The 26877-nt window shown below is 36.3% G+C and overlaps 1 protein-coding gene and 1 non-coding gene across 2 annotated transcripts in view; both read left to right on the top strand.

Annotated features, from left to right (window-relative positions):
• The first annotated feature begins 17930 nt into the window (after nt 1-17930).
• LOC131152450 (small nucleolar RNA R71) lies at nt 17931-18037 on the top strand. The gene has a single exon (XR_009135951.1). It is a non-coding gene; the product is annotated as a small nucleolar RNA R71 (small nucleolar RNA).
• An 8809-nt stretch (nt 18038-26846) lies between these two features.
• The window catches only part of LOC131151343 (uncharacterized), a 21636-nt gene continuing 21605 nt past the window's right edge, over nt 26847-26877 (top strand). Inside the window, exon 1 of the mRNA XM_058102585.1 lies at nt 26847-26877. This exon is cut by the window's right edge and continues 17 nt beyond it. Within this exon, the coding sequence (XP_057958568.1) occupies nt 26847-26877 (31 nt within the window).

The following is a 26877-nucleotide window of genomic DNA, read 5'->3' as shown; positions in this document are numbered from 1 at the left end:
AACTTATGTGTGGTGCATTTGTGAGAGAAGAATCATGTTGACCCGCAACAATTTTAATCTTCCAATCAACAAAATAAATCACACAAAGAACATTCACAGAAAAATGGAGACGAGAGATTTTACATGGTTCGGCAAGGTTGCCTACATCCACAGAGCGTGCACCTGGAGAAAAATTCACTATGAAACAATGGCAGTACAAGATCTGATCAGTCTCTCCCCGATCCTAAATCCCCTTTACACCCCTTTACCTTCAACCTATAGAAGAAAAGTTCTTCCTAGAGAGAACCCCTCTCTCACTTTGCACAAAATGATAAGCAATCCATATATTTTCCCATGGCTTAAATATATATATATGACACCAAACAACAGTTAGATTTAGAGACGACCTAATGGCTGTGATAAAAGCCATAATAAATAAATAAAAATAAACATATTTTCTAACAATCTCCACCTTGGCTTTTAGTAATAGCCAAGCACAACATTCCATCCCCATGCTCTAGGATGCTCTGTCAACAATCAACAAGAGACTACATTAACTAAGTCCAGATAGCACTTGAACTTAGCTAATGTAACAGGCTTCGTGAGCATATCTGTAGCATTTTCATCTACGTGGATCTTCAATAACTGGAACTTACCACTTTCAACCCAACCTTGAACTGCATGGTACCACACATCAATATGTTTCGTGTGAGAGTGGTAGACCTGATTCTTTGCCAAGTGGATCGCACTCTGGATATCACAGAATATGTGTAACCTATCCTGTATAATACCAAGTTTCTGACTCAGTCAAGTTAACCACAAAGCCTCCTTACCTACCTTTGCCAAAGCTATATATTCAGCTTCTGTAGTAGACAAAGCTGTAGTAGGTTGCAACATAGCCTTCCAACTAATGGAACCATCATCCATGGTAAAAATGAAGCCATAAGTAGACCTCCTATTATCCAAATTACCTATATAATCGGAGTCCACATAACTCTGAACATTACAATCATCAGTACTTTCAATTAGGATACCATAATCAGAAGTGCCACGCAAATATATGAAAATCCATTTCACCGTATTCCAATGCATTCTACTTGGATTAGCCATATATTTGCTTACCAAATTAACTGCATATGACAAGTTTCGTCTACTACGTACCATAGCATACATCAGACTCCCTACTACACTGGCATAAGACACACTAACCATATCCAACTTATCCTCATTAGTAGGACACAGTTTAGAAGACAATTGAAAATGAGCAGCTAGAGATGTACTTACCGGTTTAGCCTTATCCATGTTAAACCTTTCCAACACCTTCTCAATATACTTACCCTATGACAACCATATCTTCTTCTATTGTCTGTCCCTCCTGATTTCCATGCCAAAGATCTTTTTAGCTGTACCAAGATCCTTCATCTCAAACTCATCCTGTAAACTGGCTTTCAACACATTCAACCCATTAGTACTGTTAGAGGCAATCAACATGTCATCCACATATAGCATAAAAATCACATATACGCCACTGTTAAGCAATCTAAAGTAAACAAAAATGTCATAACTGCTTCTAACATACCCAATCCTCAACATATAAGAATCAAACCTCTTATACCATTGCCTAGGGGATTGCTTTAAATCATAAAGAGACCTATTCAACTTACATACCAGGTGCTCTTTACCTTTTTCCACAAAACTCTTTGGTTGCTCCATAAAGATATCTTCCTCCAACTCACCATGAAAGAAAGCTGTCTTTACATCCATATCTTCTAAATCTAAATCATGCATGGCAACCAATGCTAACAAGGATCTAATAGAAGTATGCTTAACAATAGGAGAAAAGATTTCATTATAATCTATACCTTCTTCCTGTTTGTATCCTTTTGCTACTAACCTGGCCTTATATTTTATCTTTTCTAATTCTAAAGTAGGTTCTTTCTTTCTGAAAATCCACTTACAACCAATCAGCTTCTTGTCCTTGGACTTATGAACCAACACCCAAGTGCCATTCTTATAAAGAGACTCCATCTCCTTAACAATGGGTCCAAGCCAACTATCTCGTTCAGAACTCTGAACTGCTTCCTGAAAATCACAAAGATCTCCATTACTAGTAATTAGAGCAAATGCAACTAAGTCCTTAAACCCATACCTAACCAAAGGCTTAACATTCCTCCTTTCTCTACTGGTGGCTAGCCCCATAGGCTCATGTCTATCACCTGTCTTCCTGACGAACTGTAACCTGCCTCACTGTATCTTGTGCAATAGAATCAACAATAGTAGTCTGAGTATTACCCATACCTAAATGCTGAATACTGTCTTACTCCACCTGAATAGGTACTCCCGTTGAATTAGAATCCACCTTCTTATCAACATTCTCCTTTAATATGACTTCCTTATCAAAGACCACATTCCTTCTAATGACACCTTTCGTGCTATAGGGTCCCATAACCGGTATCCCTTCACTCATTCTTGGAAACCAAGAAATACGCATGGTTTGGACTTATAGTCCAACTTTGATCTATCCTATTCTTGCACATGCACATATGATGGAAAACCAAATAATCTCAACACAGAGTAATCTACTGGCTTACCTATCCATACCTCCTCAGGAACCTTTGCAATAATAGTTGCAGAAGGAGACTTGTTTACCAGGTAGCATGCCATACTCACTGCTTCTGCCCAAAATGACTTAGGAAGATCAACTTGAATCCTCATACACCTTGCCCTCTCTAGTAATGTTTTGGTCATCCTTTCTGCCACCCCATTATGTTGTGGCCCATGTGGAACTGCATAGTGCCTAGTGATCCCCTCTTCCTTACAGAAGTCAATGAACTGGATGTTTTTGTACTCCAATTCATTGTTAGTTCTCAGAAACTTCACCTGTTTCCCTGTTTGCTTATCTACCTAAGCTTTCCATTCCTTGAACTTACTGAATACCTCACTCCTATGCTTTAGAAAATACACCCAGACTTTCTTGGAAAAGTCATCAATAAATGAGACAAAATAAATAACACCACAGTTAGACTGTACTTGTGCTAGACCCCATACATCTAAATGAATGTACTCTAGCACCTCCTTGCTCGTATGCTTTCCTGTTCTGAAACTCACCTTGTGCTGTTTACTAAACCAACAGTATTTATAGAAATTAAGCTTACAATAAGAATTACCTCTCAGTAAGTTCTGTCTGTGCAGCTCCTGCAAACCACACTTACTGATGTGACCTAGCCTCATATGCCACAGAGTAGTATCATCTATATCTGTATCTGAAGAGGTACTAGATGCAGCTCCACCTGTCACTGTGCTACCCATTAGAGTGTACAAATTATTCCTTAGATGACCCTTTATTACTACGAGTGAACCTCTAGCCACTTTCAGCACACCATCCCTAGTTGAAAAAGAGAAACCATTACTGTCCAAAGAGCCCAAGGAAATCAGATTCTTTTTCAGATCTAGAACATGCCTCACATCCTTGATGGTTCAAACCGCACCATTAAATATCCTAATTGTGACCGTTTCAATACCAAGAATACCACAGGAAGCATGATTGCCCATTAACACTGTCCCTCTAGAGATTGGTTCATAGGAGTCAAACTAGTCCCTGTATGGACACATATGATATGAGCACACTGAATCCAAAGTCCAGGTATCGACTAAGTAACTAGAACCTGTAGTAATAGCCAAAAGACCCCCATTAAAAACTAATGAACTACTCTTCACTACAGTAGCCTGTTCAGTCTTCTTCCTGTTCTTTTCCTCTAAATCTCTTTTCCTCGTTAGACAGTCCTTCTTCATATGCCCTTCTTTCCCACAATAAAAACAACAACTCATCTAGTTCCCACTCTTACCGTTGGACTTGGATTGAGGTTTCCCTCGATTCTAATCACCCCTGCTAGAACTCCTGCTCCGCTGTTGGCTAGACTCACCCTTAGCCACCAAACCTTCTCTATGTTCAAGATGATCTAGTTTGTAAAAATTCTTACTCTCCAGAATGGCAGTAGTTACCTCATCAACTGTAAGAGTCTCCTTACTTAGCAGTAGTGTGGTTTTCAAAGTATCAAGTGAACTGGGAAGAAAATTCAACAGAATCAATGCTTTATCTTCCTCCTCAATTTTTACCTCAATACTCAGCAACTACATGATTATCTTATTGAAATAATTGAGGTGGTCTCTGACTTCTACGCCCTCTGTCATCCTCAACTGATATAATAGTTTCTTCAAATATAGTCTATTAACCAGGGACTTGGATATACAAATATTTTCTGCAATATTTTCCAAAGCTCAGTTGGTGATGTTTCATTTAACACATTGTATTTAATTTCTGGAGCTAAATTTAAGCGAATGACACTTACTACTTTCATTTCTAGATCCTCCTACTGATCATCTGACATGGTCTCTTGCTTCTTATCTTTCCCATACAGTACCTTAATTAATCCTTGTTGGACCAACACATCCTTCATAGTGCTTTGCCGCAGACTGAAATCATTTTTCCCATTAAAGGGCTCCACCTTAAACTTGGCTGTCGAAGTACTCGCCATTAAATTTTTTTTCTTCTCCTCTGACGTCAGCAGTGACGTCAGCACCCGTCAGGATGACGTCAGCAATGGTGCTTGCATCAGTGTGACATTAGTGCTTCACGGGGAGGATCCGCGCCTCGACCCACACTCTGACCTGATTCTGAATCCAGGTCTATCACCCAATTTTGGCACTTTTCATCTTGTTCTTCATCCATGAATTTTTTTTTCTTCCAATTTTTTTCACACCTTCAATTGAAAAATGATCCTCGTTCAATTGACAAATTTTGAAATAATTTTTCAGTACCTGATCTTAATCTTTGCTTACCTCAATCTGATTTGAACGAAGCCCTCTAATCTTGAGCACTCTAGCGGAAAAACTTCAAATCCAAAAATTTTTTTTTCAATATGATATGATCCATCAGATCTGCACCCAATCGAAACTGTGCTCTAATACCACTTGTTGACGCGTAGGGATGTTAATCGTCTGATCAACAAAATAAATCACACAAATAACATTCATAGAAAAATGAAGACGAGCGATTTTACGTGGTTCGGCAAGGTTGCCTACGTGCACGGAGCATACACCTGGAGAAAAATCCACTATGAAACGATTGCAATACAAGATCTAATCAGTCTCTCCCTGATCCCAGATCCCCTGTACACCCCTTCACCCACTTAATCCGTTGAAGAAAAGTTCTTCCTAGAGAGAACCCTTCTCTAGCTCTCCTTACACAAAATGAAAAGCAATCCATGTATTGTCCCATGACTTATAAACATATATATGACACCACACAATCGTTGGATTTAGAGACGATCCAATGGTTGTGATAAAAGCCACAATAAATAAATAAAAATAAACATATTTTTTAAAAAATCACATTTTTACTTTGATTGATATACTTCATTCTCTAAAATTTTTCTTTGTTCATCACCATTTCTTTGTGTGTATAGGCTAAGTGCTTTCTGACTAAAAACACAAATATCTTTTGTAATTTTCATGTTTGTAGGGAAATTTTGCATGCATCGTTTATGTTTGTTGTATCATTTTTGTGCAATGTAATTTTTTTCTTGTGATTTCTTGCATAGTGTTTCTTTATTGTCTCAAGAAGGGTTTACATGCATATTTCAAAACCATATTTGTTTTGACATCATTTTACTCAGAAAATGCATTTTTGAAAAAATAATTTTGAATATTTTTTTTGTCCTTTTCTTTATGTTTGCATGCTAATTTCTATAATTAGCATGTCATATAAGATAGGAGTAGATAAAATTTGTGCATAGGTTTCATAAAAATTGTATGTAAAAAATCAAAAATGGTGAAGTATGCATGTAGGTGGTCGGTAGGCCTATAAGGCGCAATTGATCACCTTGTCCAGAGGTTGTTCATCAACCATTTTTTTTGGAATTTTCTTGGAACTTTAAGTTACTGGTTGATCTAAACACTTATCAGATTGTATAGTCAAGTCTACTAGTTGATTATTTGATAATGCTTTAATCATTTTCCCCTTATAAAAACTAAAAGTGTCATTTTTCAAGTGTTTTCCTAAGAATTCTGAAGTAAACGACTATGATGCGGTTTTTGGACATTTTTAAAAATGTTTTTAACTAAGTTTTCAAGTGATTTCAGGGGAGTTTGTGGTTCTCCCACCAAAAAAATCAAATTTATAAAATATACCATTTATCAAATTAATCATATATGAAGTGGTTTGAGGGTGGAAAAGTGTCTATTTTCTTAAAATTAACAAACTTCAAGGCTCTACGTTATAAGGATGTTTTTTTTTTGTTTTTCCTAAAAAATGTGGATATTTCATTCAAGACTTCAAGTGGTTTTCAAAAAACTTCAAAATGGTTTTAATTAGAAATTGAAAATATTTTGGAGAACTACAAGTGCATTGATCCCATTTTCAAGAGTACGTAGGCATTCTATTCTCACATAGATGCAGCCATGCTTTAAAAAAAACAAAAAGTCTTTTTCATTTGTGCATATATATATATATATATATATATATATATATATATATATATATTTTTCGGTGTTTATGTTTTTTGTGATGATTTGGAAAGGCATCAAGTAGTGGGGTCTTCATGGGGCTTTGACCTTTTTGTATAGACATCATGAAAGCTTTTCCAAGAGGTGCGAACAACCTATCGTTTTATAGAATTAAAAATAAAAAGTGTAGGCATCTTGCTGTAGGCAGTTGATTGTTCTTCAAGGAATAGTCGACTGACTTTGCTCAAGAGCAAGGCAGGTCAACTTACATCTAAGTGTGGTCAATTGGTTCATTTCTACTTTCATTTTTCATAATTTTCTTTTCAAATTTGATTTCATCATATGGATTTTTTTATGGAATACATATACACACTATTAGAGATTCATACTGAAAGACATGCTTTATGTAATCAGTTTTATTGTTTATTAATAACTTCAATTTATTAATAAGTTTTGATTGTGTCAAACCCTGTAGGTGGATTTTGAATCTAACACATCAAATAAGTTAAGTGGAAGGTCTTAAGGAATTAATATGTCAATTAATTAAATTGTAAGTAATTTAATTTATTTGACGGGTATCTGTAATCTTTACATGGAGAGAATAATAAGTATTTAATAATAGGAGCTCGAAATTTAATTTTGAATATGACAGGGAGTGAAATTATAATTCTTTAGTGGTATGAATTTTAATTAACTTAATTAAGGATTAATTCGGGTCGGATTAGGAATTCTTAATTACATTGGAAGCCCTAGTCATATTTGCCCAGAGGTCCCTGTTGTAGCCTATATGCACGCGCTCCATTCAGCGACGAGGGTTAGATGAAAACACACACACAGAGGTAGATGTCTTTGTGAGAAGCAAACCCTAGCTGCCGCTGACGAGCCCACTTTCTAAGGAGCAAGGCATGTTCAAGGAATACAGTAGAAGATCCCTGGTCGTCATTAAGAGTTCTTTTTTTATCTCCGAGATCCAAGAGTTCCTCTTTGTGCTTGTAGATTCGGGAGTTCTTCTTCATGCATGCAGATTCAAGATCAAACCAAAGAGATCTCACATGTATGATCCTAATCACATAATTAGGATTGGCAAGATCGAATTTTTATTGTGATCGGTTTGAAAGATCAAATTTTTGTTTAATATGGGTATGCAAGATCGTTTTTTTTGGTTAGCCGTATGAACTACAGTTAGATCTTAGGGCTATTCTGCAGCAGGCCGCTTCAATTGTTATCAGAGTCTCGGCTGACACTATATACGGATAATAATACCATGTTATTCAGTTTTCTAACCAGTGCATGCATAGGGTAGAACGTGTGGGTGCGCTAACTTCTATTTTGCAGCATTCTACTAGGTTATTATGATCACATGAATGTATGGTTTATGATTGCAACTATTTAAAAATTCATTGCATGTGAACTCTGGATTATGGAAGCATAGGATTCTATAATCTGATGTAGCCTCATCCGAGCGTAGCATGTGCACTCCTGTTATGAAGACATAGGATTCTGTAATCTGTTGCAGGTTCATCTGAGATATAGGCTCAATTGCGGCGCATAGCAGTGGAGAAAATTGGGTGAAACCATAGTTGCAAAATAGTGATCAGATGGTTGCCGGTGGCCCATAGTAGTGGTGGAAAAGAAAAAAAACCCTAGAACAGTGTTGCGGTTTAAATTTGAATTTGAATTTTGAATTTGAATATGAATTTGAATTTGAATTTGAATTAAAATTGAAATTGAAATTGAAATTGAATTTGAATTTTAAATTGGAATTGAAATTTAATTTAAATGGAGGGTTTATAAATAGACTTGTAGCCATATTCTACAAGCCAGACCCCTGCCGGCCGTCGGCACTCCATAATGGCAAGCAAGGAATCATAGTTTTATGATTTGAGCTGCTGGACCATAGTAACCAGGATTTTTATTATATCATATTTCTTATTTATATATGCTTGTTTGGTGTGTTTTTTGTTCTTATGTTATGTCATTAGCATGTAAGATTTAATATTTCAATATTGGTTTATGCATGTGCAACTATAAAATAAAATTAATTCCCAAGTTCTAATTTTTTTTAAAAAATAATTTAAGGGAATTTGGAATTTTATTTGTTGCATGTATTTTAGTTACCAATATTGGAATATTAAATTTATCTAAATATTAAATTTATCTGAGTATTAAACACGTGCAAATTTGCACCCCTCATGAATTAAATAACTAAGTGGGTGAGGTAATTTGTTACGTATGAATCCCATGGTCTCCATCACTAGTTTATAGGTGATGCAATTAATTTTATGAGATGATATTAGTATCTTTCTCCCCATCGGATGGAATTAATTACAAACTCACCAAGTATAAACTCTAGTAACTGTTAGTATTGGGTCACCTCTCCATATGGGGGATTCACTATAGGACAATAGGTCTAGTGTTATGTGATGGTATACATTTAGCTATAAATAATAGTATTCTCACCATTTGAGTCACTGCTATTGTAAAGACTCAAAAAATAATAGTAATTAAATAGAAGAGGGAAAGGAAAATTCGGAGGAGGTAAAGTAGGGCTCGTCAACGAATGCCTTGGCTTCATCGACGAACTCCTTTATACGGGTTCTCGACGAGTCTCAGTATCTCGTCGATGAAAAGATATTGAGAGGGTGTATTTCAAACCCCTTGATTCACCGACAAGTTCTTTACTTTTGTCGATGAACTGCCTTCTTCACCTCGTTGACGTGTCTCGTCAACGAGGCCACGTGGCCAGCCATTTACATAAGCGCAAAAATCAGATTTTTGACGAAAAAAAATAAGCCAATTCTCTCTCTCTCTCTCTCTCTCCCTCTCTCTCTCCCTCTCCCTCTCTCTCTCTCACTCACTATGTTTTAGTTTCTCTCACTTCTCTCTAGATTTTTGGCCCCGTTTCTCCCCGGTTCGACGATCAGAAGCTACCATGATGATCCTGGGGAGATTCTCTACAACCTAGTCAGAGGACAATTTTGATTTGAGAAGTTTGGGAACCATGCCAAAATCAGGGTAAGTAGATTATTTAAGGGTTATTGGGTTTGTAGGATTTTTTGAACCTAGATTTAATAGTAAATGTTGTTATACTGGTGTTTGGGATGATTTATGTGGGTGTTGTGAATTTAGGGTTTTGGGGCTTTTACTGCAGGCAAGTTAGGGGAATCTAGAGGGTGTTCTTAGAAACCCAGGTAAGATGAGGAATAGTTTATAATTCAGGAAATATGAGTATGAAAATTATTCTCGGTATTCATTTATTTGATAGGAATATATATATATATATATATATGTGTGTGTGTGTGTGTGTGTGTGTGTGTGTGTGTAATTTCAGGAATATGGAATTATGAACGTCGTGGGTGTGAGTTAGAACTAGTAGATGAGTTCAGTTAGCCAAGGTAAGGGAAATATGCTATGCTAGTAAATTCAAAAAAAATTATCAGTAAAGTATAGTATTTGTTTATTAAGATACAGGGTATAAACTATACTGTTTTACAAATTTCAGAATATGAGTTTTATTATTTGTGTGGCATGAGTAGGTATTTGCTCAGTATAGTGTTTTTGTAGTTTTTAGAATATCATGAGTTAGAGTATTTTTGCACAGAAATATGCTTTATTTGATATTATACAGATAGATACTATTCAGATAGATATTATACATACAGATATATTTTACAGACAGATATTTTAGAGTATATACAAAATTTCATGATTTTCCAAAACCATAACACTCAGATATTACAGATTATTCAGTCAACTATTATAGTTATTTTAGTCAGATATTACAGTATTTTAGATTAGATTATGGTGGTATGGTTATCTTGGAATCATGATGAAACAACAAGATAATTATATATATTAGTATTATACAATAGCAGATCCCAGATGAATTATTTCAGTCAAATTAATTATTTTAGACAAATTCAGTCAGCAGAGCACGATACTGTTGATATTCCAGATCAGAGTGCAACCACATATCTCAAATAGTGTGTGGATTCCATCATCGTGCCTATGGAGGGACTGCAGTCTTCCTATATCGTGCCTTTGGAGGGATTGCAGTAAAGGCTAGACTGAGGATTGGTAGAGTATTTAGGTGACTTATCCTGGTAAGCCAACCAGAGTTAAGTCTAGCCTACGAGCCGCACAACCCTGTCATAAGGGGTTAAATCATGACATACAGATTTCCAGGGATATTACTCAGTTATTTATATGTATATGTGTATATATATATATATATATATATATATATATATACATATATATATTTATATAATAATAGCAGATATATATCATATTCTTAGAAGTATGAATAAATGGAAAACTTAGATAATACAATTGTATTTTAAGCCATGTAGGTGTGAGTTACATAGTATTTACATGATATCTAAGTTTAGTTATTTATCAGAAAATTATTTATGCAAACTCAGTTGCCACACACTAGTAATATCATATTTCTTCTTATTGAGCGTTGTCTTATCCTAATAAATTGACATTTTTGAGGGGATCCAGCTTGACGAGTAGATAAGGCTCGTAAGTAAAGAGGTCGTTTACACTACCCTGTCTGTAGGGTAAGTGCTATCAGGGGATTGTATTTTTTAGTAGTATTTAGGAGTGTTTGGGTAGAAGATGCTGGGATGATGTATAATTGTGTATGTATGTTTTGGGATTATACTGGATTCTAGTATTGTAAATATGTATGTATGAATTTATGTTTACTGCTGCATAGGTATGCTATTTTGTGAACAAGATTTTCCTTAGTGCCCTAGTGGGGCCTGAGATGTTATAGCAGATAATAAAGGGGTATCAGAGTAAAATGATTATCAATATATTTTATATATTATTAGAAAAAAAAATTGTATGAATTTTTAGGTCATTACATTTTGGTATCAGAACCTAGGTTGTTAGGTTTTGTAAACTCTAGAGTGTAGCGAGAAATAATACCAGAATATAGGAATGGAATTTTTGGAGAAAGATAGAACAAAATATTAGTGAGTAAATGTTGGGAAATTAGGGTAAGGATTTAGGGTTCTGTTCTGCTGTCTGAAAGTAGGAACTTCGAAGTGGTTTCTGTGTTTTTCCTGGGGTGACGATTTCAAGAAAATCATGGTAAACTATTGTCGGTTTCTTTTCTATACAGTAGAACTAGACCTTAAATTAGTGATAGGTGGTATGAGGATAATTTAGTTAGAAAAGTATTATGAGATTTGGGTTCTCAGAAAAAATTGGTGTTATTATAGGATGGATCCTAGAGGTGGTAGTGCTCACGCTAGCGACGATGATGAAGCAGGGCCCTCTAGCATAGGCGATGGAGATTCAGATGCTATTTTATGTAGCGTGGCTCAGTAGGTCATGGCTGAGATTGCACGGACCTCCAGAGAGTAGGGAGGTCCATCTTCGATGTCGGGGGTGTACGATAGAGAAGTTCTCAAAGATGAACCCTCCGACATTTTCAGGAGCATCTGATCATGCAGTTGCTGAGAACTAGGTGTGGGAGGTAGAGAAAATACTGCAGTGCTTCATTACACCGACGAGCAGAGGGTTCTTTATGCCACGTATAAGTTGGAAAGGGAGGCCGAGAGATGGTGGATGACCATTAGATTACTAGAGGAGCAGAGACCCATACCCGTGCCTATGACCTAGGCTCGATTCAGAGACATATTCTTTGATAGATATTTTGCTGCTACTATTAGAGAGGCTAAAGTGCAGGAGTTTCTAGGTTTAACGCAGGGTTCATTGATTGTTTAGCAGTATGTGGCGAAATTTATTGAGCTATCATGATTTGCTCCATATATAGTGCAAGAGGAAGTTAAGAAGGCCAGGATGTTCGAGATATATATAAGCAGGTGGTAGTACTAAAGATACAAGACTTCTCTGAGTTAGTTGACAGAGTCATAGTAGCAGAGGAGAGCGAGCAGACAGATGTGGGAGTATCAAGCCAGAGGAAGAGGTCCACGCCTCTAGGTTTTCAGGTGGGTTCCAGTTGGGGCCAATGGAAAGGAGATCAATATAAGGGAGATTAGAGGCAGATGATAGGGACCGAGGCTTTTAGGGTGAGCCTGTGAGCAGGCTCACCCCATTTGTCCTAGATGTAGCTGGAGGCATCTAGGTGAATGTAGGATGGGTGAGAACGTCAGCTATTGTTGTGGGAGACCCGGTCATAGGTCTTGGTCATGTCAGGGACCGTTGACCTAGGCAATAGGTCGTAGACCATTTCGGGGTTGTTACTAGGTGCCTCATGGAGGCTAGCAAAGGAACACAACTGACCGGTGCAAAACTGCAAGTGCACAATATCATAGTTTTATAATATAGTAATGTATAGAGTATTGTCCTCCGGGATTGGTGTCTTAATTTTACCAAGTACCGAAATTATACTAACCTTGATTTTATTTAGAAAAATTAATAATTTTAAACTACGAAATTGAAATAAGGCTACTTTAAATAAACTACTCAAGGGAAAATAAAACTGACTGCCGCATATCAAATTACTAAGGGTGAAAACTTTTAGGAAACCGATTTCACCTAGTTTCTCACTATGTTTTACTCATCTAGCTAATTAGATTTTCATTTTCTTTGTTTGTTAGCAAATCTCCAATTTTTTTCCAAAAGCCTCTTTCGATTGTCAATCATAACTTATTCTTATTTATTATTTAACATAAGAATATGCAAATTAATAACGCAAGAACGCAATAAGACCCTCAATTTTTAATGCTACATAGGTTCATACAAGTCTTTCGATCTCTATATTTACATACGTTGAACTATCCACGATCTATCCTATAATCCCCCCTTTCAGGTAGCAAATCACAAGACTAACATCATCTAATTAATGGCCAGTTAATTAAAAGCATTAAGTGTAGAATAACTACTTCAGATTAGCATCAAAGAGCAAGCATAATTTAAAACTGGGCTACATCATTTTCCTAGAATACAAAAAATTAGTTCATTCCGAAAATTAAATCCAACATACAAGATTTCACCATGCTTTCTTTTATTTGGAGAGTAGAAGAAAAATCAACACCCACAACACCGCCATCGTGTGCCGCGAACACCCCCAGCACCGCAGTTGTTCACTGCCTTTTGATTCCGAAAAGATTTTAATTTTCTACATGCCGCCAACTCTCCTTTGCTGGTAGTGTGTGTGTGTGTCTTCTAGCACCAACTCTCAGAGACTTCAAGAAAAATCCCAAAAGGATGTTTTTTTTTTCTCCTCCAATCCGTGTGCCCCCCCAAAGACTTCCTATGCATATGCGGCCTCCCAAAGATACCTTTCTCTTCTTTTATCAAAAAACCTATTTTTTTTTTTTTTTTTCAATTTCCTTCCTACTCGTGTATGCCCCCAGTACATGCTACCCTAGGCCACCTCACGTGCATGCTTCATGCACTCACCTCCAAAAAACTAAAAGGCTTCTTTCCTTTCGACTTTTCCCACACTCCCCTTTCTTTCCTTTCTTTTCTCTTTTCTTTCTTTTACTTTTTGTTCAATCCTTTTCCTCATCCAGCGCATCACCCACGCCCACTAAGTGCAGCCAAGTCACATCATCATTTATATATATTTTTTAATTTTTTTCTTTTCTTTTCTTTTTTCAAAAGCACATAGTCTGCCCTCCACTTTCAAGCCCAATTTCGACCCTCCTACAACCCATAACTCTTAAAGCTTATAACACAAAAATTGTAGAGAATCTCCTCATCTTTCCATTGCATTTTGAATCATTTGAATTGGAACCTGGATGAAAAAGTTACGCATAGATTACGATACCAACAAATTTCAATGAATGAACGCACATGCAACACAACCATACCATTTAACATACAGGAATATCACCAAATTACACACAAACTCATTCATATGCAATTCATGCAACTTTGAAACAATTCACTCATGTAGTTTTATCGTTATATAGCCATTAAGAGTAGTATACTCATATAAAATTAACCAGCAATCACAATTGAGAGTTAATATAGTCATATAAATTTGTGTATAAATAAGCGAACTCTCAAGGCATGTGTAATGTGTATGACTTGTTACACCCAAGATATCCATGGACACCTAAAGAACTATCGCTTTGACTCGGCCTAACTGGTATACCCTCAAAAACACTCAAAAAGGATGGTTCCACTCGTCGTATGTGAGGAGGAGTGTCATGATCAAACATACCACATACTACAAGGATCAACACTCAATGTACGAAGTGGACTAGTTTGAAAAGGATCTAGCCTATTTACGAGGTGTCGGGTCCTTCACCCTACCATATTCTCACCTACTCACCATATCTAACCAAGACCACCCTGGATCAACTTATTCAAAAACTAGGCATGAATACATCTAAGGCATTAGGTGGGTGAAGAGTCTTTATATGTGGGGCACATGTGTTGTGTCCTTGACTTTTGTTGTAGTTGTGTGGAGTAGGTATTAATCTTTCACCTCTTCTGGGGTATTTTTATTTCTTTTTTTCTTTCTTCTGCTCATTTTTCAATTTCTTTCCTTTCATGGCCAGTTAGCAAAATCATAACACTTCTTTTATTGTTTTCATACCACCCATGTGCATTAAGCTTAAACAAGAGTCGATGAAATAAGTCTATTTTTAGGGGTGGCTCAGCCTTCACATCTTGAGTAGGCTACAAGACCTAGGTTTCTATCTCCCCACTAGATGTCACCCATAGGCTAGCAAGTCAAAAAACAAGACTAGTGTACAAAGAATATCTAGAAAAAATAGAGGAAAAGTTAAGTTTCATGAACTATGAGTTGACGTCAAAAATTCAAACGAATGATAAACCGTCAATGAGTTACAATTCCTAGTTTAGCTACAAGAAACCCTAAGTGCTACAAGTCATGTGAACGTGCATTTTTTTAGCCTCAAGAGATACCATGTAGATACAAGAGTTTATATAGCCAAATTAACACAACTAAACTACCAATCAACCGTCAATGAGTTACAATTCCTAGTTTAGCCATATAGAGAGAAACTACACATAAATGACCCAAGTGTGTACTCCTAGGTTATATGCAAGTATGTGAAGGGCATAAGTAGTGTCACTCATGGCCTAATCATCCATATTCACACATTATTTTTTGTTATTCAAAGATAAGAAAGATTGAAGAAAAGAAAGAAACTTCCATAGTTTCTTGGTGAATCCGTCGAGGAATTAAATTTTCAACTCTATACTCGTGCCAAATAAACCTGCAAACAAAATCTAAGTTATTCAAAAGTGCATAGATAATCAAATAAAGTAATAAAGATAAAAGAAATAAACAAAAGAAAAACTCTTTGGGTTGCCTCCTATAAGCGCTTGTTTTAACGTCTCCAGCCAGACGTTTCAATCTTCATCAACCAGGATCTCTGAGAGGAATAAATGCACAGTTCCTCTCCATTTATTCTCTATAGTAGTGCTTCAATATCTGACCATTAATTTTGAATATATTTCCTATCTTTTCCTTCAGTTCTATTGCTCCAAAAGGGATAACCTTGTCAATTGTATAAGGACCTATCCATCTTGACATCAACTTACTCGGGAAGAGTTTTAATTTTGAGTTGGAGAGTAAAACCTGTTGTCCTAGAACAAACTAATGCCTAAGAACTTATTTGTCATGCCACTTCTTCATCTGCTCTTTGAATATTTTTGTATTTTCATACTCATCACCTGAGAACACATAGCAAAGATGCTTAGGGAATTGCTTCAACTCTGGAGATATAGGTCGTTGCATCTTTTCTTTAGAGATTACATAATCTGTCTTTGTTGCCATAGGTTCTTGCCTCCCCACATGGTACTGTGTTATAATCTACTACAAGGATTGTTCTAGGTGATCACCTGGTACAACTTTTTGAAAGGCTTTTTCTACACCTTGCTGAATGACATCTACCCAAAAGCAAGTGCTTGGATCTTCTAGGAATCTTATATCTTGGTAGATGTTGAACATAACCTCTTCCTTGTCCACTCTCAATGTTAACTCACCCTTTTGAACATCAATTAAAGCCCTTCCAGTGGCCAAGAATGGTTAGACAAGAATTAATGGAACTTCTTGGTCTTCCTCCATATCTAACACCACAAAATCAGCAGGAAAAATGAATTTATCCACCTTTACAATTGCGTCTTCTATGATTTCACGTGGGTACTTGATGGATCGGTCTGCTAGTTGCAAAGAAATAGTTGTTTGTTTCATCTCTCCAAGTCCCAATTTCTTGCAAACAGAAAGTGTTATAAGATTAATGCTAGCACCAAGATCACATAAAAATTTATCAAAAAATGAATTTCCAATAATGCAAGGCAAAGTGAAATTCCCTAGATCTTTTAATTTTTGAGGCAATTTCTTTTGAAGAATAGCACTACATTATTCGGTAAGCTTCACTATTTCGAACTCCTCCAACCTTCTTTTCTTTGAAATAATTTCTTTCAGGAATTTGACATAGTTTGGCATTTGTTCCAAGGCATTTGCAAAAGGAATGTTTATGTGAATTTTCTTAAAAATATCCAAAAACTTAGAAAACTGCTTATCTAATTTTTTCTTTTGAAAACGTTGAGGATAAGGAAGTGGAGTAGAGAGAAGATGAGGATTGTCTGGAAATGAAATTGCTGAATACGTGTCTGTCTCTCTTGGTGTTTCATCCACAATCTCGTCTTCTCTCACTTTATTCTTGCCTTGGCCATTATTTTCAGCTGTAGGTGTGGACACAGTTTCCTTTGCTAATGATTTCTTAATTTCTCTTCCACTCCTAAGTGTGATGGCCTTGCATTGTTCCTTAGGATTCACTTTTTTGTTGCTAGGAAAAGTTCCTCTCTATTGGGTATTGATGGTTGTGGCCAGTTGCCCCATTTTCATTTCAAGATTCTTCATGGAGGCTCCCATGTTGTTATAATGAGTTTCAATGTTATCCAGCACTGCGTTTGTCTTTTTAAACCTTGCTTTTGTCTCCTTAACAAATGATATCATGACATCCTTATGTGACATCTTCTTCTCACCTTGATGACTATCAAATCCTGCAGGAGGTTACAACACATTTCTTGTATTTCCATTAGACAAATTCTCAAGATTTCGAAGCCCTGGATGGTAATATTGTGGCACTAGATTACCCCTATAGTTGTAGTTCCGATTGTTGATGTATTGAACATGTTCATGGCTCGCTTCATTGCTCGGATCTATCGTACTTGTAGTTGCCACATATTCTGTACCTTGTGGTATCCTCTGGGTTGTCAAAGTTGAAATATGATGAGACAAAGAAGCAACTTGAGCTGAAAGTGCAACAAACGACTCCAATTCATGAATTCTAGCAACTTTCTTAGCCATAGTTCTTTCAATTGGCCATTGATAGTTATTTAAGGCCATTTATTCCAAAAGAGCAGTAGCACCCTCAAGTGTCTTTGACATCAAAGTTCCCTGAGATGCAGCATCAACTAAAGTTCGTGTTTGCCCATTCAACCCATTATAGAACATCTAAATCTGCAACCAATCTGGCAATCCATGTTGTGGGCAGCGTCGAATCAAATCCTTATACCTTTCCTATGCTTAATAGAGTGAGTCAAAATCATGTTGCTTGAATTGACCAATCTCACTCCTGAGTTGAGCTATTTTCGCAGGTGGAAAGAATTTAGCTAGAAACGTTTCTGCCATGTCCTACCAACTGGTGATACTTCCCAGTTGTAGAGACTGTAGCCAACCTCTTGCTTTGTCTCTCAAAGAAAAAGGAAACAATCTTAGTCTAATAGTGTTTTTAGTAACACTATTGATCTTTATAGTGTTACAAATCTCCAGAAACATCGTTAGATGGATTTTGGGATCATCAAGTGGTGATCCATTGAATTGGGTCTGCAGCACCATGCTGATTAATGTGGGCTTGAGCTCAAAATTGTTTACAGGCTAGCGTTTGATACTTGAATAGTTGTCATTCACAACTGGCCGTACATAATCCTTTAGGGCGCGTGGCTGCACATTATCTTGTCCGTTCTCCATGGCTAGTACCCTCTTTTTCCGTAGTGCTCTGAGTGTTCTTTTAATCTCTAGATCAAAAGGAATAATGTCATGGGTTCTAGCACAGCGCATCCAACATCAAAAAACACACCTGAAATAAAGAAGATAAAAAAAATAATAGAATAAAACAAAAGGAAAAGAAATAAAAATAAAAAATATATAAAAATAAAATTCTAAATTAACACCAAGATTACTTTGAATCGATATTGGCAAAAATATAAAAAAAAAAATAGAATAAAACACAAAAAAAAAGAAATAAAAATAAAAAAATAAAAATATAAAATTCTAAATTAACACCAAGATTACTTTGAATCGATATTGACAAAAATAAGAAAAACTTAATCCCCGACAAAGGCGCCAAAAACTTGACTACTGCAAAACTACAAGTGCACAGTATCGTAGTTTTATAATATAATGATGTGTAGAGTATCGTCCTCTCGAATAGATGTCTTAATTTTACCAAGTACCGAAATTATACTAACCTTGATTTTATTTAGAAAGATTAATAATTTTAAACTGCGAAATTGAAATAAGGCTACTTTAAATAAACTACTTAAGGGAAAATAAATGACTGCCGTGTATCAAATTACTAAGGGTGAAAACTTCTAGGAAACCGATTTCACCTAGTTTCTCACTATGCTTTACTCATCTAGCTAATTAGAATTTCATTTTTCTCTATTTGTTAGCAAATCTCCAAATTTTTTTTTTTTTCCAAAAGCCTCTTTTGATAGTCAATCAGAACCCATTTTTTATTATTATTTAACATTAATATATGCAAATTAAAAATGCAAGAATGTAATAAGACCCTCGATTTTTAATGCAACGTAGGTTCATACAAGTCTTTCGATCTCTATATTTACCTACGCTGAATTATCCAAGATCTATCCTATAATCCCCCATTTCGGTAGCAAATCACAAGACTAACATCCTCTAATTAATGGCTAGTTAATTAAAGCATTAAGTGCAGAATAACTCAAACAAACATTAAGGAAAACTACTTCAGATTAGCATCAAAGAGCAAGCATAGTTTAAAACTGGGCTACGTCGTTTTCCTAAAATATAAAAAATTAGTTCATTCAAAAAATTAAATCCAACATATAAGATTTCACCATGAGTTCTTTTATTTGGAGAGTAGAAGAAAAATCAACACCCACAACACTGCCGTCGCGCATCGCGAACACCCCCTGCACTGCCGTTGTTCACTGCCTTCCAATTCCGAAAGGATTTTAATTTTGTGCATGCCGCCAACTCTCCTTTGCTGGCTGTGTGTGTGTGTGTGTGTGTCTTCTAGCACCAACTCTCAGTGACTCCTAGAAAAATCCCAAAAATATGGCTTTTGTTTTTTCCTCTTCCAATCCGTGTGCTCCCCTAAAGACTTCCTATGCATATGCGGCCTCCCAAAGAAACCTTTCTCTTCTTTTATCAAAAAACCTACTTTTCTTTTCTTTCCTTTTTTTTTTTTGATTTCCTTCCTACCTGTGTATGCCCCTAGTGCATGCTACCTTAGGCCACCTCACGTTCATGCTTCATGCACTCACCTCCAAAAAACTAAAAGGCTTCTTTCCTTTTGACTTTTCCCACACTTCCCTTTCTTTCCTTTCTTTTCTCTTTTCTTTCTTTTAGTTTTTTTTCTTTTCTTTTCCTCACCCAGCACATCACCCACACCCACTAAGAGGACTTGGCTGCATGGCTGGGTTACATCATCATTTATATTTTTTTTTAAATTTTTTTCTTTTCTTTTCTTTTTTCAAAAGCACACAATTTGCCCTCCACTTTCAAGCCCGATTTCAACCCTTATACAGCTCGTAAATCTCAAAGCTTATAACAAGAGAATTGTAGAGAATCTCCTTAGATTTCCATAGCATTTTGAATCGTTAGAATTGGAGTTTGAATAAGAAAGTTACGCATAGATTACGAAATAGTATCGAAAACGGTCCTCTTTGCGTGTATGGCTTAGCTTCCAAAAACTGTCTTGCAATAATAAAATATGAGTGTCCAAATATTTTCAAAAAATGTAGGCTAATTTATCTTAAAATTTTTAGGTGAGCTCGATGATTAAAATATTAAATAAAATCAGAAATTTTAATTAAAATTACGATCTTGAATGCATGAATTAAAACGCATAATTACGCAACTGTGGTGCGTAATCAATGACATAGGCGAGGCTTTATGCATTGGGGCAGGGAGACGGTGGGATTGCTGGTGACGTCGTGGCAGGTATTATTACTACTTTATCATATAAAGTTGTTATTTTATTTGACACAGGTGCCACCCATTCTTTCGTATCATCGAGATATGCTAAGTTATTTGGAGTTGAGGCACAACAGTTAGATGTTGAATTGTTAGTTGCCACACCGACTATATCAGTAATTAAGTGTAGGAGGATACTCAAAAATTTTTCAATGACAATTCAAGAGAAAGTAATACCAGATGATCTTGTGGTACTAGACATGCAGGGAATTGATGTAATATTGGGTATAGACTGGCTGACAGCTAATCATGTCAGCATAGATTGTCATCGAAAGGAAGTGACTTTCAGACCCCCAGGTGAGCAAGAAATTGGATTTATAGGTTCACTTGTGTGCGTCTCACCACAATTAGTGTCAGCTATTCAGGCAAGGAAGCTGTTTTAGTGTGGTTGCTAGGGTTATATTACCTATATAATGGAAATACTAGAAGAAAAATTGAAACAGTCTGATATTCCAACAATTAGAGAATTTCTAGATTTTTTTCTAGAGGAGTTGCTTGGCTTACCACTAGATCGGGAGATAGAATTTGCAATTGATATGCTTCCAGGGATGACACCAATATTTAAATCACCTTATAGAATGGCTCCAGCTGAATTCAAAGAATTGAAAGACTAGATACAAGAGTTGTTAGATAAAGGTTTTATCAGGCGCAGCGTGTCGCCCTTGAGAGCGCCAGTCTTGTTCATGAAAAAGAAGGATTAGACCATGCGGATGTGTATTGATTACCGAGAGATAAACAAAGTGACAATCTAGAATAAATACTCTCTTCCCAGAATCGACGATCTATTTGATCAACTACTCCAAGGGAACTAGGTCTATTCCAAGATTGACCTCCGATCAAGTTATCACCAGGTGAAAGTTAAAGTAGAGGACGTTTCAATGACAGCTTTCAAGAGTATGTATGGGCATTATGAGTTTCTAGTTATGCTGTTTGGTCTGACTAATGCACTAGCTGCATTGATGGACCTAATGAGAATCAGTTGTTCCACCAGTATCCAGATCAGTTCGTTGTGGTTTTTATAGATGATATACTGGTTTACTCAAAGAGTTTTGGGGAGCACGAGCATCATTTGAGGCTGGTGTTGCAGATATTGAGAGAAAGAAAGTTGTACGCAAAATTCATGAAATGTGAATTCTGACTGAGGCAAGTTACCTTTCGTGGGCATGTAGTCTTTGGAGATGGCATATCAATTGATCTAGGTAAGATAGAAGCAGTGGTAGATTGGCCGAGACCGGGAAACGTTTAGGAGATTAGGAGTTTTCGTGGTTTAGCAGGGTACTACAGGCATTTTGTAGATGAATTTTCTAGATTATCAGGACCCTTGACACGACTCACGAGGAAGAATGCAAGGTTCAAATGGTTCGATGAGTGTGAGCACATCTTCTAGGAGTTGAAACAGCAATTGGTTACTACTTCAGTGTTAGCTATTCCATCAGGGGAGGATGGATTTGTCATATACAGTGATGCGTCACAAAGGGGACTTGGGTGTGTGTTGATGGAGCACAGGAGAGTTATTGTTAATGCATCTAGACAATTTAAAGAATATGAGAAGAACTATCATGTGCATGATTTAGAGTTAGCTGCAGTGGTGTATGCTTTAAAGATCTGGAGGCACTATATTTATGGTGGGAAATGTGAAATCTTTACAGACCATAAAAGTTTAAAGTATTTCTTCACTTAGAAGGAATTGAATATGAGGCAAAGAGGATGGCTAGAGCTTATTAAAGATTATGATTGCACAATTAGCTACCATCCATGGACTGCAAATGTGGTGGCTGATGCATTGAGCCGGATGTTAGTGGGAGCACATTTCCAGCAAAGGAGATTTAACATCTGATTCGGATGGACCTAGAGAGGCTCAGTGTAAAGTTAGTAAAGGATAGTCACCGGGCATTTGTTGCCAACCTGTTTTATAGCCTACCTTGCAAGGAAAAATTAAAGCTGCTCAAGGAAATGATACAAAGTTGGTAGAGTTGATAGAAAAGGTGTAGCATGAACAGGGAGAAGAGTTTAGTATATTAGATGACGAAGCCCTACATTTTCGTACTAGACTGTGCATTCCTATAGATGTTGAGATTAGGAGGGTTATACTAGAGAAGGCACACAGATCCTTATGCATAGTTCATCTTGGCAGTATTAAGATGTATCAGGATCTTTGAGAATCCTTTTGATGGAGCAGCATGAAGAAGAGGATAGCTGAATTCATGGAGCATTGTTTGACGTGCCAGCAGATAAAAGCTAAGCACTAGAGGCCAGTAAGACAATTGCAGCCACTCCACATTCCTGAGTGGAAGTGGGATCATATATCTGTGGACTTTATTTCAGAATTACTATCAGTGCTACACTGACAGAATACTATTTGGGTGATTGTAGACCAGCTGACAAAGACGACCCACTTTCTCCCTACTAAAGTTAGTTACCCCATGAATAGACTAGCAGAGATATACATTCAGAAGATAGTTCGACCCCATGGAGTGTCAGTATCCATAGTATCAGAACGTGACCCATGTTTCACATCACGATTTTGGAGGACCTTACAGGAGGCTTTGGGGTCTCAGTTATCATTCAGCATAACTTTTCATCCTCATACTGATGGGCAGATAAAGAGGATGATTCAGATACTTGAGGATATGCTACGAGCATGCATGTTGGATATTGGGGCCAGTTGGACTCAGTATATGCTGTTGGTAGAGTTCGCATATAATAAAAACTATCAAGCTAGCATCGACATAGCACCTTACGAGGTGATGTATGGTAGGAGGTGTCATTCTCCATTATACTGGGATAAAATGTGTGAGAGGTGAGTTTTGAGACCAGAAGTAGTGCAGCAGGCGTATGATAAAGTCCAATTAATTAAAGAAAGGATCAGTGCAACTTAGAGTCGGCAGAAAAGTCACGTAGATACTCGCCACCGGAAATTTGAATTTGAATTAGAAGATTAGGTGTTCTTGAAAGTAGCACCGCTGAGAGGAATTATGAGGTTCGGGAGGAAGGGTAAGCTAAGCCCTAGATTTATTGGCCCATTCGAGATACTTGAAAATGTGGGTCCGGTGGCTTATAGGCTAGCTTTACCACCAGCTTTATTCAGAATTCATGACGTAGTTCATGTTTCCATGTTAAGGAAATACATCCTAGATCCCTCCCATATGATTAGCTACGAGGAGTTAGAGCTTAGAGATACACTAGCATATGAGGAGACGCCAGTGCAGATCTTAGATAAAAAAGAACTTGAATTTCGTACTAAAAATAATTCCATTTGTAAAGGTCCTGTGGAGAAATTATGCAGTGAAAGAGGCCTTGTGGGAGCTAGAGGAGGTGATATGAAATAAATACCCACATTTGATTAGTGGGGATTAGTACTAGTTAGAGAAGAAACAACAGCAGTTCAGATAGAGTAGGTTTTATTTTGATATTGTACATAATAGTGGATGTATAAGTTGTATAGTAGAATATAGGATAGCTAGTATTTTGGTTTTGAAAGAATTTTCCTTTCTGTATATATATTTGTAATCTCCTAGAACCCTGGCTTCGTCAACAAACTCCCTTATACGGGTTATCGACGAGTCTCAATACCTCGTCGGCGAGGAGATACCGAGAGGGTGTATTTCAGACCCATTTATTTATCAACAAGTTCTTTACCTACATCGATGAACTGCCTTCTTCACCTTGTCGATGAGGCTGGCCATCTATATAAGCGCAAAAATCAGATTTTTGACGGAAAAATCAGCCAATTCTCTCTCTCTCTCTCCCTCTCTCTTACTAGGTTTCAGTTTCTCTCACTTTTCTCTAGATTTTCGACCCCGTTTCTCCCCTATTTGATGATCAAAAGGTACCATGATGATCCTGGGGAGATTCTCTACAACCTAGCTAGAGCACAATTTCGATTTGAGAAGTTTGGGAACCATCCCAAAATCAGGGTAAGTAGATTATTTAAGGGTGATTGGGTTTGTAGGATTTTCTAAACCTATATTTAATAGTAAATATTGTTATACTGGTGTTTGGGATGATTTGTGTGGGTGTTGTGAATTTAGGGTTTTGGGGCTTTTACTGCAGGCGAGTTAGGGGAATCTAGAGGGTGTTCTCAAAAACCCAAGTAAGATGAGGTATAGTTTATAATTCAGGAAATATGAGTATGAAAATTATTCTGGGTATTCAATTATTTGATAGGAATATATATATATATATATATATATATATATATATATTTGTGTGTGTGTGTGTGTGTGTGTGTAAGTTTAGGAATATGGAATTATGAATGCTATGGGCGTGAGGTAGAACCAGTAGACGAGTTGAGTTAGTCAAGGTAAGGGAAATACGCTATGCTTGTAAATTTAGAAAATTTTATCAGTAAAGTATAGTATTTGTTTATTAAGATACAAGGTATAAACTATACTATTTTACACATTTCAGAATTTGAGTTTTACTATTTGCGTGGCATGAGTAGGTATTTTCTCAGTACAATGTTTATGTAGTTTTCAGAATATCATGATGTACAGTATTTTTGCACAGAATATGTTTTATCATATATTATACAGACAATATTTTATAGACAGATATTATTCTGACAAATATATTTTATAGATAGATATTGTATAGACAGATATATTTTACAGACAGATATTTACAGTATTTATAACAATAAGATATTATAGATTATTCAGTTAGATATTACAGTTATTTCAGTAAGATATTATAGCATTTCAGATTAGATTTATAATGTTATGGTTATCTTGGAATCATGATGAAACAACAAGATAATTACATATATATATTAGTATTACACAGTAGTAGATCCCCAGTGAATTATTTCAATCAGATTAATTATTTCAGACAGATTCAGCCAGCAGAGCATCGTACCATTGCTATTTCATATTAGAGTGCAACCACATATTTCAGATAGTGTGTGGATTCCGTCTACTGTGCCTATGGAGGGATTGCAGTCTCCCTAGATTCCTAGGTTGAGGAGGCCGGTTTGACGAGGTAGATACTAGTACCGTGCCTTTGGAGGGATTGTAGTAAAGGCCAGACTGAGGATTGGTAGAGTATTTAGGTGACTTATCCTGGTAGGCCAACCAGAGTTAAGTCCAGCCTACAGGCGGCGCAACCTTGTCATGAAGGGTTAAATCATAACATACAGATTTCCAAGGATATTACTCAGTTATATATATATATATATATATATATATATATATAGAATAACAATAGATATATATTATATTCTTAGAAGTATGAATAAATAGAAAACTTAGATAATATAGTTGTATTTTAAGCCATATAGGTGTGAGTTACACAATATTTACATGATATCTCAGTTCAGTTATTTATCAGTAAATTATTTATGTAAACTCAGTTGCCACACACTAGTAATAGCATATTTCTTCTTACTAAGCGTTGTCTTATCCCAATAAATTAACATTTTTCAGCCGATCTAGTTAGATGAGCAGATCAGGCTCGTAGGTAGAGAGGTCGTTTACACTACCCTATCTGTAGGGTAAGTGTTATCAGGGGATTGTATTTTTGAGTAGTATTTAGGAGTGTTTAGGTAGAAGATATTGGGATGATGTATAATTATGTATGTATATTTTAGGATAATACTGGATTCTGGTATTGTAAATATGGATGTATAACTTTATGTTTACTGCTGCATAGGTGTGCTATTTTGTGAATAGGATTTTCCTCAATGCCGTCCTGGGGCCTGAGATGTTATAGCAGATAATATATGGGCATCAGAGTAAAATGATTATCAGTATAGTTTATATATTATTAAAAAAAAAATGGTATGACTTTTCAGGTCGTTACAACTATTGTTTATAGGACCAGAACAAAGTCAGTAGTTTAATTATTCTTGGCATACTCACTTGCCTTGATGGTAAAATTAATAGGTCCTCACCTATCTATACAAATGTTGAGTAATAGATGACCTTCCCATCGAGGCATATTACTCACGGCGTGCTAGGTTGCTGATAGATTTTTTGAAAGAAAAATATTGGTAGAGGGAACCATATTCTTTTAGTTGAATTAAAAGTTTATTATTGGTCATCATATTTTGTTATAATGTGTGATTCTCAGGATTAAAATGACTTTCAACCCATTGGTTTTTATTCTCAAAGAAAAAAAATTGACTAGACCTAATTATATTGACTGGAAAAGGAACATGGATATTGTACTGACTGTAGAGGAGTACA

Source organism: Malania oleifera, chromosome 3 (genome assembly GCF_029873635.1).
Source record: "Malania oleifera isolate guangnan ecotype guangnan chromosome 3, ASM2987363v1, whole genome shotgun sequence".
Lineage (NCBI taxonomy): Eukaryota > Viridiplantae > Streptophyta > Magnoliopsida > Santalales > Ximeniaceae > Malania > Malania oleifera.
This window is presented reverse-complemented; position numbering and strand designations above follow the sequence as displayed.